This window comes from Kogia breviceps, chromosome 10 (assembly GCF_026419965.1).
Source record: "Kogia breviceps isolate mKogBre1 chromosome 10, mKogBre1 haplotype 1, whole genome shotgun sequence".
Taxonomy (NCBI): Eukaryota; Metazoa; Chordata; class Mammalia; order Artiodactyla; family Physeteridae; genus Kogia; species Kogia breviceps.
The window spans coordinates 70,379,305-70,391,948 of NC_081319.1; the positions used below are offsets into that span (position 1 = coordinate 70,379,305).

At 43.5% G+C, this 12,644-nt stretch overlaps 1 protein-coding gene across 1 annotated transcript in view; it reads right to left on the bottom strand.

Annotated features, from left to right (window-relative positions):
• Positions 1-3,107: 3,107 nt before the first annotated feature.
• The window catches only part of ETV7 (ETS variant transcription factor 7), a 30,278-nt gene continuing 20,741 nt past the window's right edge, over positions 3,108-12,644 (bottom strand). Inside the window, 1 exon segment of the mRNA XM_067043208.1 lies at positions 3,108-3,474. Within this exon segment, the coding sequence (XP_066899309.1) occupies positions 3,108-3,474 (367 nt within the window).

The window sequence follows — 12,644 nt, forward strand, 5'->3', positions numbered from 1 at the left end:
CATTGTAAAGTAAATACTGAAAGCACTGAGCTTTGGAGTCGCCCAGACTGGAACCATCTGCCAGCTGCGTGACCTCTGGCAGGGGACACAATGTCTCTGAATTTGTTTCTCCCTCGAAAACTGAGTGGCCACCTTAGAGGGTGACCGTAGGGTCAAATGTGATAATGCTCGTAAAGAAAAGAAGAAAAGATATTGAGTATCAAATACTAAGATCTTTCTGTATATTGAGCCCCTAGTAAGTGCTTAATAAAGAGTCAATATTTTATTATTGGTAACCGAGTTAATGCCTTATTCATTCTGTCAGCAAAGAGGTTTTGGATCCAGCTTTGTGCTGGGTGCTGGCTCAACACGGAATTTAGAGAATTTATTAGCCCAAGAATCAGCCCAGATTTCAAACAAGGGTTAAATTATGTCCCATATTTTTAATTTATTTAACAAAACTATTTTCTTCCCCATGTCCTCCAGGCCCTGTGTACATCATATATGCTCCTCCTTATTTGAAGAGGAGTAAGCCCCACTCGACCCTCACGGAGTTCACAGTGTAACTGGGAAGAGAGACAAACAGGAAAAAAATCGTAAAAGCAGCTGGAAGGGAATGGGAGTTCTTGTTTCATGAGTACAAAGTATCTGTTTGAGAAGATGAAAAAGTTCAAGAGGCAGATGGTGGAGATGGTTGTACAACAATGTGAATGTACTTAATGCCGCTCGGCTACAGACTTGAAAATGGTTAAGATGGTCAATTTTACGTTATGTATATTTTACATTTTTTTTTAAGGCAGTTGGAAGCACAGGGGCAGAGAGCCATGAGGGGCATTATGCATGAACCTACCTTATGACCCAGTAATTCCATCCACAGGTAAATACAATCCCAGGTTCTCACAGGAGGGAGAACCATCCTGGTGCCAAAATGGGCATTTGGCACCTTCCCTGATCAGGCAGAGCGGCAACCTGGCCCCGTCCTCAGTGCCCAGCAGAGACCAAGCCTTAGGTGGGGATCTGTGCAGAGTCACTGGCAGCTGCCCATGGCCAGGGTGGCTACGTGATGTGTGAGGCTCAGCAAGCAAGCAAAAGACCCCTTGTTCAAAAAGTATTAAGAATTTCAAGACAAAGATGGCAGAGCATGAAACCCATCAAAGGTTCTTCTGAGTGTAGAACCTGTGCAACTGTACAGGTCGCAGGGCCATGAAGTGGACTCTGATGGGGACAGTTCCCAACCAAGTACCATGAGGAAAGGTGACAGAGGAAGGGAGAGAGGGAGAGTGAGAGAATATTTTTTGTGAAATTTTTATTTAAGTATAACAAACAGAAAAGTGAGTGAATCCTGACTACATGGCTTGATGAATTTTCACAAAGGGAGTAAAATGTAACCAGCACCCAAATTAAGAAGCAGAACATCACCAGCACCCTAGAAGCCCCCCCCTCCTGCTTCTCATAGGTCCCACTATCCTGACTTCTAACACCTTAGATTATTTTTGCCTGTTTGGGGGCTTTATGTAAGTGGGAATTAGATGGCATGTTTACTTTTATGTCTGGCCTTTTTCACTCTGTTTCATGTTTGCGAGATGCAGCCATGCTCCTGTGTGCAGCTGTAGCTGTAAATTCTCAGACTGGTGATACCAAATGTCAGAGAGGATGTGGGGGCAACCTGATCTCTCATGTACTGCTGGTGGTGGGAGTGGAAAATGGTACAGCTACTTTGGAAAGCTGAGTAGTAACATCTAGTAAAGCTGACCCAGCACCTCTACTCTTAGATACGTGCATAACAGAAATGCAGGCATGTGCTCCCCCAAAACAACACTTATAAGACTGCTTACATCAGCACTATTTGTAATAGCCAAAACCTCAAAAACTTGAAACTACTCAAATGCCCCAGAACAATAAGGTGAGTAAATAAATAAATGGTGGTATAGTCACAAAATGGATATTATTTCCCCCTGAGAGTCTGTATATTTGTTTGTTTAGAAAGACTATTTACCCTCTTGTGTGGCCTGGGTGTGCAACACAGAAAATAAACTTACTCTTGAGTGAAAATGCAGAGGAGTGAGTAGAAGAGAGGGCCCCAGTCTCAGGAGCCATCGGTAGAGTAGTTCTAAGTGACATATTTAAGAGAAGAAGAATTTTCACAAGAGACACTCACAGTCTATGTTTGGAGCCTCAATTCCCAGAAATCTGCCCACCACCTGGCAAGAGAATTTGCATCATGGAAATGGAGCACAGTGCCTTTGGTGACTCCCAGGAACAAAAAGCAAGAGTGTGAAGGCACCCTCCTTCCCAGGGCCACACTCTCTACTGGGAATCAACCAATGCAAGGTCCACGCCCCCATCTGTGTTTGGACTCCAACCCCCCAAGTTTCCTGGAGGGATGTCTTCTTCCTTCTCCTCGGTGAGAGGTACCTGAAAGACTGTGACCTCACTCTTTCCCAAGCCAGGTAAGGACCAAGGACCAAAGTCTCCCGGCCAGAAGGTAGTCTCAGAATAGTCTTCTGGGGGAACTCCCTGGCAGTCCAGTGGTTAGAACTCAGTGCTTTCACTGCCAAGGGCCCCAGGGTTCAATCCCTGGTCAGGGAATTAAAAATCCCATAAGCCGTGTGGTGTGGCCAAAAAAGTCTTTTGGTTCCTATGCAAAATAACTGTATTTAGGTCTTGTGCCTAAAATACTCAATGAATCTCAGTCTCCATTCACACTCCTCTATCTCAATGACTTTTTCTGTCTCCCCAGTGGCTCCCAGAATCTTCCCTCCCTCAGTTGTTTCTGGGTCCCCACTGCAAATGGGTGACTCAGGCGGCCGTGATGATGGCCTGGCTTTGACATTTGCACTGCAGCCCCAGCTCCTTAGCGCCAGTGGGCATACTAAGAAATAGTAGGAACAACAACAACCATTTGTGAAATGTTTATCATATGTCAGACCCTTTACATGCATTATTTATTTTTACCCCATAATAGCGTTTATAAAGTAGTGTTGTTTTACAGATCTGGAAAGTGATGATCAAAATGATAAAATAGCTTTTTTCTGTATCTACTGTGAGAATGAAGACCATTCTCAGCAATCAGACTGTCGACATTCCAGAAAAGGTCAACATTACTCTGAAGGGATGCAGTTATTGCGCTAGACGACTCCGAGGGCTGCTGCTCTGTGTAGAGAATCCCTGCCGTCAGCCTCGCTCGCCGCCGGGCCCGGTAGGAACCGCAGGAGCTCGGCGCTCTCTGTTCCTCGAAAATCTCCTGTCAGCGGGTGGGAGCGGCTTCGGCGCGAGAGGCCCCTGGGCTGAGGCGGCGGTAGCTCGTCCGGCTCCCTCACGTCAGCGGGCGGAGACCTCCGGACTCCGCTGAGGGAATTCCGGTCCGCGTTTTTGGGGTCGCAGAGCAGTGAGTACGCGGCTCCCCAGCGCCGCCCCGCAGTCCGCGCCCAGCTCCACCCCCCAGCCCTTGCCCGCGATCGCCGACCCTTCTTGGCCACCGGTTCCTCTTCGCCGCTGTCGAGGGTCAGGTTTTGACCTCCCGTCCCCTACTCCGCCGGCTCCTTTACCGCAGCCCGGCCCTCTCCCGTCCACCTGCCTCCCCGGTCCTCACCCCGCCCAGCCCCAGACTCCGGTGCATCCCTTTCTTCCCGCCGTCGCGTGGTCTCACCAGCCCCAGCTCCCTTCTTGAACCCCACCCTGTTCCCTGCTCTCGTCCCAGTAGGTCAGCTAGTGAGCCCCCCCTCCCGCCCCCGGGAAGTCCCACTCGAGGGACCCAGCCTCTTCCACCTTGAAAGGAGGGTGGGATCTGGCCGCTGTTTTCCCCAGAGGCCTGGCCCCCAGAAGTGCAGATCTTATGGAAAGTGGGAAGTGGAGGTTCTAGAAGATTCTTGGATTGTTTTCACCTGGATGGGGAATTGGTGTGGGTTATAGAGGATGTCTATTTGGCTCCGAGGCGGCTTGAGGATGGAGTGGTTGGGGAGTGAGGGAGTGGCGGGGGCAGGGGCGATTTTTGTCCCTTGGGTTGGGCTGTGGTTTATGGGAAAACCTCGTTTTCTTCTCTTGACTTCCATCACTGACAGTTCTTTTGGCAATGTTGATGCTTTTCCAATCTCTGCCAGATGCAACGTCATTGATCGATTTACTTGGAAGTTTTCACACTTCCCCTCTCCTTTTTCTCGTTTCAGCAGGAAGCAGTGTGTGATCCTCCTCACAGTGGGGCAAACAGGAGTTGCTGGGGAAATGCTAATTATTGCATTTCTTCTTGAATATTTTCCAATTATACATTTTAGATTCCTGTGAGAAGGCTTTAGAATAACAAACATCTTTATTTTGTAGGATTTCCTTTGGGGTTGGGGAGTAATAGAGAAGGAATAGACTTCATCATCTAGTTATCTCAATTAGATTTAAGTATATAATACCATCTTGGCTAAATGATTCTTCTGTGGTTAATATTCCATAGTATCTGATGAGTGAAATTGTTATCTCATTTACCTGATCAGGCTTCTGCTGTGGCTGTACTTTGTATTAGATATAAGGTTCTAATTTCGCGATGGCTGTCTCTAAAATTACTTCTTATGGAAATTCCAATTTTATGCTGTGTTATGCAAACTTCACACTCTACAATTTAGAGATTATCATCCTCTTTTGTTTTCCTCACACTTTTCCTGACTATCTTTCAAACTGAGACATTGAGAGATTAGTTCTTCCCAAGTCATCAGACATTGAGTTACCTGCTAGGTGTTTTAAGTTAGGCTATAGAAAACATTTATTTCTTTTGATTGGAAAGAAGATAACTGATATAAATTCAGAGCTTTTATTACTGCCTTGAACTATTTATACTAATTTGTATGGCATTAAAGTAGGTTAATAATAGTGGCAAAATTGCTTCCAGTTAGGCCTGGAAATCATTTTTCTCCTTTCATACATAATCCTTTCTCCCTGTCCCCCTTACCAAGTCTCCTCTTTGCTTATTTTTCTTGAAGTAAGTATAAACTTGTTTCTTGAAGTAAGCAAAACTTAGTTAAGACCTATGAGGTTGATGCTTGTCCAGGCATTTTATGACAATTTCAGGACAGTGCCATACATAAATGTACATACATAATGTACATTTGATGCAGTACATACTGGCAGTACGTACATAATGGCCTGTTGGTCATTATTGTTAAATAGGATCTAAAGTGCTTATTGTGCACTCCAGGGATGTTACTGCCTGCTTATGTTGTGATGCAGAGTTATTTAGTTTGCATGAAAAAACCCATTGATCTCTGTCCTAGGAAGATTTTAGTATGAATAGAGATCATAACAAGTGTCTGCAGGTTTTCTTTGAATTTATTGAGTTATATTTTAATTCACATTGCAGAGTTTTATGGCTTCTCATTTCTTAATTTCTTTAAGTCTTTACTAACTCCCCTCCCTTCCACTGTAATTCCTGAAGCCATCTTATATATATATTTTTAAAGTATACTTGATTTTTTTAGAACAGTTTAAGATTTACAGAAAAATGAAGATTATGCAGATAGCCCCACCCAGTTTCCCATTATTAACATCTTACATTAGTATGGTACATTTGTTATAATTAATGAAACAATAATGATACATTATTAACTAAAATCTGTAGTTTATTCAGACTTCCTTAGTTTTTGTTTTTTTCTGCTTCAGCATTCCATTCAGGATACCACATTACATTTGGTTGTCCTGTCTCCTTAAGCGCCTCTTAAATTTTTTTTTTTTTTTTAGTGTCATGTTTACATGCTTTTTAACTCTGTGGAACTGTGAGGTTAATTATCTTTTGAGGCTACTATATTGCCAAGTAATGCCATCCAATAGCTTTGACAATGAAAGATTGATCTCTGTTTTCACTGGCAGTGTCTGTAGTTTTCTTATACATTAGCAAAGCTCTGTAGAATCTAGGTCATCTTTATTTTTTATTTTTTTTATTTTTGGCTGCATTGGCGTTGGGTCTTTGTTGCTGCATGCCGGCTTTCTCTAGTTGCGGTGAGCGGGGGCTACTCTTCGTTGTGGTGCTCGGGCTTCTCATTGCAGTGGCTTCTCTTGGTTGAGGAGCTCTAGGCGCACAGGCTTCAGTAGTTGTGGCACGCGGGCTCAGTAGTTGTGGCACACGGGCTTGTTTGCTCAACGGCATGTGGGATCTTACCAGACTAGGGCTTGAACCCATGTCCCCTGCATTGGCAGACGGATTCTTAACCACTGCATCACCAGGGAAGTTCCAGAATCTATGTCATCTTGATGTAACTCTTCATGAATTTTTTATTTTTAGGTTTTAGGATTCCACAGTTCAGCTTTCAAAGACTAATCTATAGCAAAGCCTTGTTTGTCTCCTTAATAGCATTTACCACACTTATAATTCTTATTTTTTGTGTGTTTGTTTTTGTCTATTTCCCACAGCAAAATGCAAGTCCCATGATGATTAAAAACTATTATTGTTTTTGTTCATTGTATCCCCAGTGCCTAGAATAGTGCCAGGCTTGTAGTGGGTACTCAGAAAATTTGGTGAATGAATGATGGTTGAATCTAATAGTAACCAAAGCTAGTAGTCATCTTTGCTATAGTGAAGTCTATGTTTTTTCCTTATGCAATTAATAGTTCAACAATAACATTTTAGACTTACATTATTTGATTGTATACAGGGATACTCCAGATCCTCAGGGAGTAGGGAACTCAATAATTTATAGCCTTTACCACATCACTAAAAAAAAAATACGACTGACCAGAATTTTATACATTTTTTTTTAGTTAAAGTTGTTTTGTTAAAGTTATTGTTAAATTATTTGCTGTTAGTATAGCACCTAAAAGTATGTCAGATGATTATGCGAGACGTGTTCATGGAACAGATTTGAAGTTAGGCAGACTGCTTTATTTAGCTTCTCAAAAATTTAAGGTTCTATGCTCTATAATGAAGATGAATTGTTTTCAGTATATGAAGCCTCATATTGAATTAATGACCTCAGTCTTGGTAATCTTCCTGTAAACTCTTATGGTGTCTTTATATTTCGCTAGTATACATGGTTCAATAAAGGAATGTTGAAATAAAAACAAAAACCAACAATAATGAGAGGAATCACATAAGAAAAGAATGGTAGACTTTACAAGTCAAGTTATAAACTTTTGCCCGTCAAAAACACCATAAAAGGTTAAAAGAAAAATAACCAAACTAGAAAAAATTATTTGCAATGAATAATACAGGCAATACTCTCCTTATTTTATAAAAGATGCAAAAATAAATACAAATTTAAAAGTAATCAATAAGCACATAATAAACGTTTAACTTCATTGTCAGTGTTTAACTCCACCTCGTAAACAGTTTACTTTTATTTATATATGTTATGACACAACATTAAGTAGAAAAATCGGGATATAAAACTGCATATGCAGAGTAATCCAAATGATGTAAAACATACACATGTGTTTTTTATTTTATTTTTATTTTTTTGCGGTATGCGGGCCTCTCACTGTTGTGGCCTCTCCCGTTGCGGAGCCCAGGCTCCGGACGCACAGGCCTAGCGGCCATGGCTCACGGGCTTAGTTGCTCCGCGGCACGTGGGATCTTCCCGGACCAGGGCACGAACCCGTGTCTCCTGCATCGGCAGGCGGATTCTCAACCACCGCGCCACCAGGGAAGCCCCACATGTGTTTTTTAGTTTTTGTTTGTTTTTTAAGCCCCATGACAGGGGGCCTCTTAATTTTTTTTTTTGTTTTGACTTGTGGGATCTTAATTCCCTGACCAGGGAGGGATTGAACCCAGGGCCGTGGCAGTGAAAGCGCCGAGTCCTAACCGCTGGACCATCAGGGAACTCCCTACACGTGTGTATTTTTTAAATGGAAATACAACCATCTAAATATTTTAGATAACTTTCCTTTGGAATTATAGATTTTTTTTTTTAATTCTTTGCCACTTTTCTATAGTAAATGTGTATTCTTTACGTATCCTGTTATTGAAATTTTAAAATTAATTAATTTATTTTTGGCCACATTGGGTCTTTGTCACTGTGCATGGGCTTTCTCTAGTTGCAGCGAGCGGGGGCTACTCTTTGTTTCGATGTGTGGGTTTCTCATTGCTGTGGCTTCTCTTGTTGCGGAGCACGGGCCCTAGGTGCGCAGGCTTCAGTAGTTGTGGCACGCGGGCTCAGTAGTTGTGGCTCACAGGTTCTAGAGCACAGGTTCAGTAGTTGTGGTGCATGGGCGTAGGTGCTCCGCGCCACGTGGTATCTTCCAGGACCAGGGATCGAACGAGTGTCCCCTGCATTGGCAGGTGAATTCCTAACCACTGCACCACCAGGGAAGTCCCCTGTTACTGAAAATTAGTTAACAGTATTTCCCTGGCTGGTCCCCACCGGGAAAATTATAGATATGGCTTGCCCCTTTAGCAAAGCGGGTTTGAAGGGAGGATTCCTGGAGTATCTCCCACAGTGACAGGTTCCAGTTTGCTATGTCTCGCAGGAAGCTTCCTTCCTGTCCACATGGGGTCTCAAACATGTCACCCTGGAGAAACTCTGGCTGTGAGCTGGGCCCTGTCTGTCACGACCTCCCTCCCAAAGAGAATGCCAAGCAGTGGCTCTGACTTTCTGGCCACTGAACAAACCCAAATCAAATCTTCCCATCTGGGAGGGTTCGTGGGAAGGACAAGGCCTGGGAGTGACAATAAGCAGAGGGGAAGAGAGGAGTTTCAAGAAGGCCCTGTTCCTCAGGAGCTGGCCGCCTGACCCCAGATGCCTGTCTATTTCTCCTTCCGTTCAGCATCCCAGTTTCCTTTGCAAATGGGCTTCATTACACCCATCTTCCTGCCAGGTCTAGACTGAAATGATGCAGTTTAGTCTCCAGGAGCTGGGACCTCTTTTACAGATAGGAAGTTATGCAAACTATTAGGCAAAGAGAGATTTGCAACATGCCAGGAAATTGCAGTAGCTCGAAGGGCAATGAGAGCAGCAACTGTCCTCAGTCCCAGTGGATCCCTCTCTTTAGTGGGTTGAGCAATGACCCCCAAAAGGATATGTCCAAGTCCTAACCCCTGGAATCTGTGAATGTGACCTTATGGGAAAAAATGTTTGTGGATGTAATTAAGTTAAGGACCTCAAGATGAGAGATCCCGGATTTAGAGTGGGCCCTAAATCCAATGACAGGTGTTCTTACAAGAGGAAAGCAGAAGGCTATTTTAGATACACAGAGGGAAGATGGCCACGTAAAGATGGAGGCAGAGATTGGCATGAAGCATCTACAAACCAACGGATGCCAAGGATTACCGTTAGAATCTAGGAGAAAGGCATGGAATAGATTTTCTCTCAGAGCCTCCAGAGGGAACCAACCCTGTTGAAACCTTGATTTTGGACCTCTGGTCTCCTGTGAAAGAATAAGTTGGTTATTTTAAGCCCCCAAATTTGTGCAATTTGTTACGGTAGCTACAGCAAACTAATATACACTCTTTCACAGATGGCCATTCAGCAGTCTCCAGGGTCTCCAGGTGCCAGCACTCCTACACAGCTAACTCTGATCCAGGTTCACGATTCAGCTGCCCATCTCCTTTGAGTCAGGAACCCACTGGGATAGTCCTCTTCCTGCTGGAGAAAGCACTTAGGGGCATTCACTTTAATTGCCTGTCCAGCAGAAGGGGTGCATGACAGACGGATGACAGTGCCATCCTGCTACTTTCAAAGTGTTCCCTTTATGGGTTCTAAAAAATAAGCCAATAGGGCTTCCCTGGTGGCGCAGTGGTTGAGTCAGCCTGCTGATGCAGGGGACACGGGTCCGTGCCCCGGTCTGGGAAGATCCCACATGCCGCGGAGTGGCTGGGCCCATGAGCCATGGCTGCTGAGCCTGCGCATCCGGAGCCTGTGCTCCGCAACGGGAGAGGCCACAACAGTGAGAGGCCCGCATACAGCAAAAAAAAAAAAAAGCAAATAAAATGAAATAAAAGAGAAAATAATTCATCTTGAAATAAAACATGTGAAACCAGTATTGAGGAAACTAAAGCCAAATTTGATCCCTAGAGTGTTACAGCTTTTTTCTGCCCTTAGTGACTTTCATTCTTAGTCAGCACTGACCTTCCACTGAAGTACGGGGTAGGACCAGGTTTCCATCTGCAGAGGTTGCCCACAAGGTGAGACTTGAGGGCCAGTCTCTTCTGACTGTCCTGAAATTCCCTGGGGAACCTTATCAGATGGTGGAATTTCAGGCACTAGGATCCAACCCAGAAGGAGCTGTGTTTCAAGGAATACGTGAACCTTCGCAGTAGCAGGTGACTGTGCTCTCAATTGATAAGTAAGATCACTCTACTTCCACCGGGGAACCAGAAAATGAGCTATTCAGGACAGACTTTGAAAGTCATATCTTATCAAAGCAAGAGCCTTATTGACAGGCAGGCAAGCCTGTTGGGCGAACTTTGCTGAGAGCAGAGCGGAACTTCCAGCCCCCACTCCCAACTCAAACTTAGGCAAGCAGGGGGGAGGGGAGGGGACAAGAAGGTGGGCCCAAATCAGCTTGTCCACAGCTAGGTCACTACCTCCCTCCCCAAGGTAACACGCCTCCCTCTTTTAAACCCAAGGTGGTTGACAATTAGGACATCCAAGTTCAACTTTTCCTTTTTCACTTGAAGCACTGAGAGGTAAGTAAAATTCTCATGACTTAGTGGAAGACATGAAGACTAGAGAATATCCCATGCTTTTAGTTTAATTCCTTGATACAGTTTATATAAATTATCTTATATAACAAAACCTAAGCCCCACTGTGCCATGTTCTCTGAATCACGGTTTTACCAATTCCAAACATTCGTGGACAAGGATAGCATCAACATTTGGCAAATGACCAAGAGACCCCCAAACCTGCACCTGGGGTCCACATGTCCATTCCACGTCACTACTTACAAATCTGCTTTTCTTTACATTAGCTGCATAGTATTTCATTGTATTTATCCAAACCCCATTGCTAGTCATTTGGATTTTTCCCAAGCTTTTGTGATTGTAACCCAGTGCTTCGGAGAATCTCTCTTTAAATATATTTTTGTGTTATGTGAGAACATTTCTGAAAGGTATTCTTAGAAATAGAATGGCTGGGTTAAAAGGGAGACACGTTTAAATCTTTAGGGGACTCTACCGAATCCCCTTGCAAAACTGCACATCTTCACACCTCCAGCTGTGGTTTGTGAGTGTGGCTGCTTCTTCCCACTTACGACACCACTGAGCCTGTTCATTGCTGTCAATCCATGAGTCACTCACTCTCGTTTGAATTATTCCATTATTAGTGAAGCTAAGCATCTTCTCAGATGCTTCTTGGACTCTGAGTTTATTCTTGAGCAGCTGGTTCTTTAATTGAAAAAAAATATTCAACTTATCAAGTTATATTGTTTCCTCCAGGAAGTGCTCATTATTCTCAAGAGAATATAAGGAAGCTCTTGCTTCCCATAATGTGCAGGAGTTTCTCACTTCCTGTAAAGAAAGCAATTATTCACTTCAGTGTCAGCCAAATGCAAAGCACGCAGAGTCAGATATGAGCACTTCTCAAAGGAAACCACTTCACATTTCAAGGGCTTGTGTCACAGATAGGGCTTCAGGGGTAAATTTATAGACTTCACAGATGGGAAAAAGTCATTTCTCACTGCAGATACAAATTTTACACAGACACACAAAAAAAGGACCATCAGTTGTTTACCTCAAGTAAGTATTGAGCAAAGTTAAATGTACTTTAATGTATTAAATGTTAATTTTATTTAAATTTTATTAAATATTAAAATCTTGATTGTCCTGATGGATTGACCCCATTCACATTCATCTCAAGCTCCTCCAAGGGTCTCTTCCTCTACCTCATAGGCTGGAAAACTGAAAAGTACATTTCCCAGATCTTTCTGTGGATTTAGCTGCTGCTGGAACAAGCAAGATTAAGAGAAGCTGTGTACTTTTTAGCAGCAGGATTCCAGTATGTTGCTGTCTGGTGGTGGTGTTCTGGAACATTGATGGAGGTCCTACCCGGAACCCACCCCTCCAGCCCTTCCAATGACTTTGTAAACCTCTGATTCATTTTCTGCTAAAATTAGCTGACATAGTTTCTGTTTTCCTCCAGTTGAACCCTGACTGATACAGCTCACAAATACTTATCTTGATGGAGCCATGTGAGATACGAGAAAGAAAAGTCTAGACAAATGGCAGTGCGGGCATGAATCATGCTTATTATGATTTTCCTAATAGCACTTTAATCAGATACCTCGTCCCTGTAGGAAATTTGAGAAGTACATAAAGCATGCAAAGAATGAAATAAAAACCATCTGTTATTACACAAGAATCGAATATTGATGAGAAGAAAACATTCAGCCCCTCTAAAATGCTGGTCCTAATCAGCTGCTGCTGTTTATTTGAATGCAGAATGACCAGTTCAGCCAAGGGGAACTTGGGCTGATTTTGTTGCTCACATCTAATTTGAGAATGCAGAGCAGCTCCCAGCCACTTCCCAATAATAAGGAAGAAAAGTTGTAGCAGCAGAATGGATAATAACTTATCCAATTTGTCTCCTAGTTCTAACCCATAGACCTGGCAGCAGTAGTGGGAGGCTGAGTATCTGTACTCTTTCCCTCTTCAATCATCCTCCCTGGACCCACAGTGACCACTCCCCATGCCTGGAGAGGGCCCTTCATATGCCTTTAGCCCAAGCTAACCTGAAGTCTGTTTGTCTACTTATTGAAA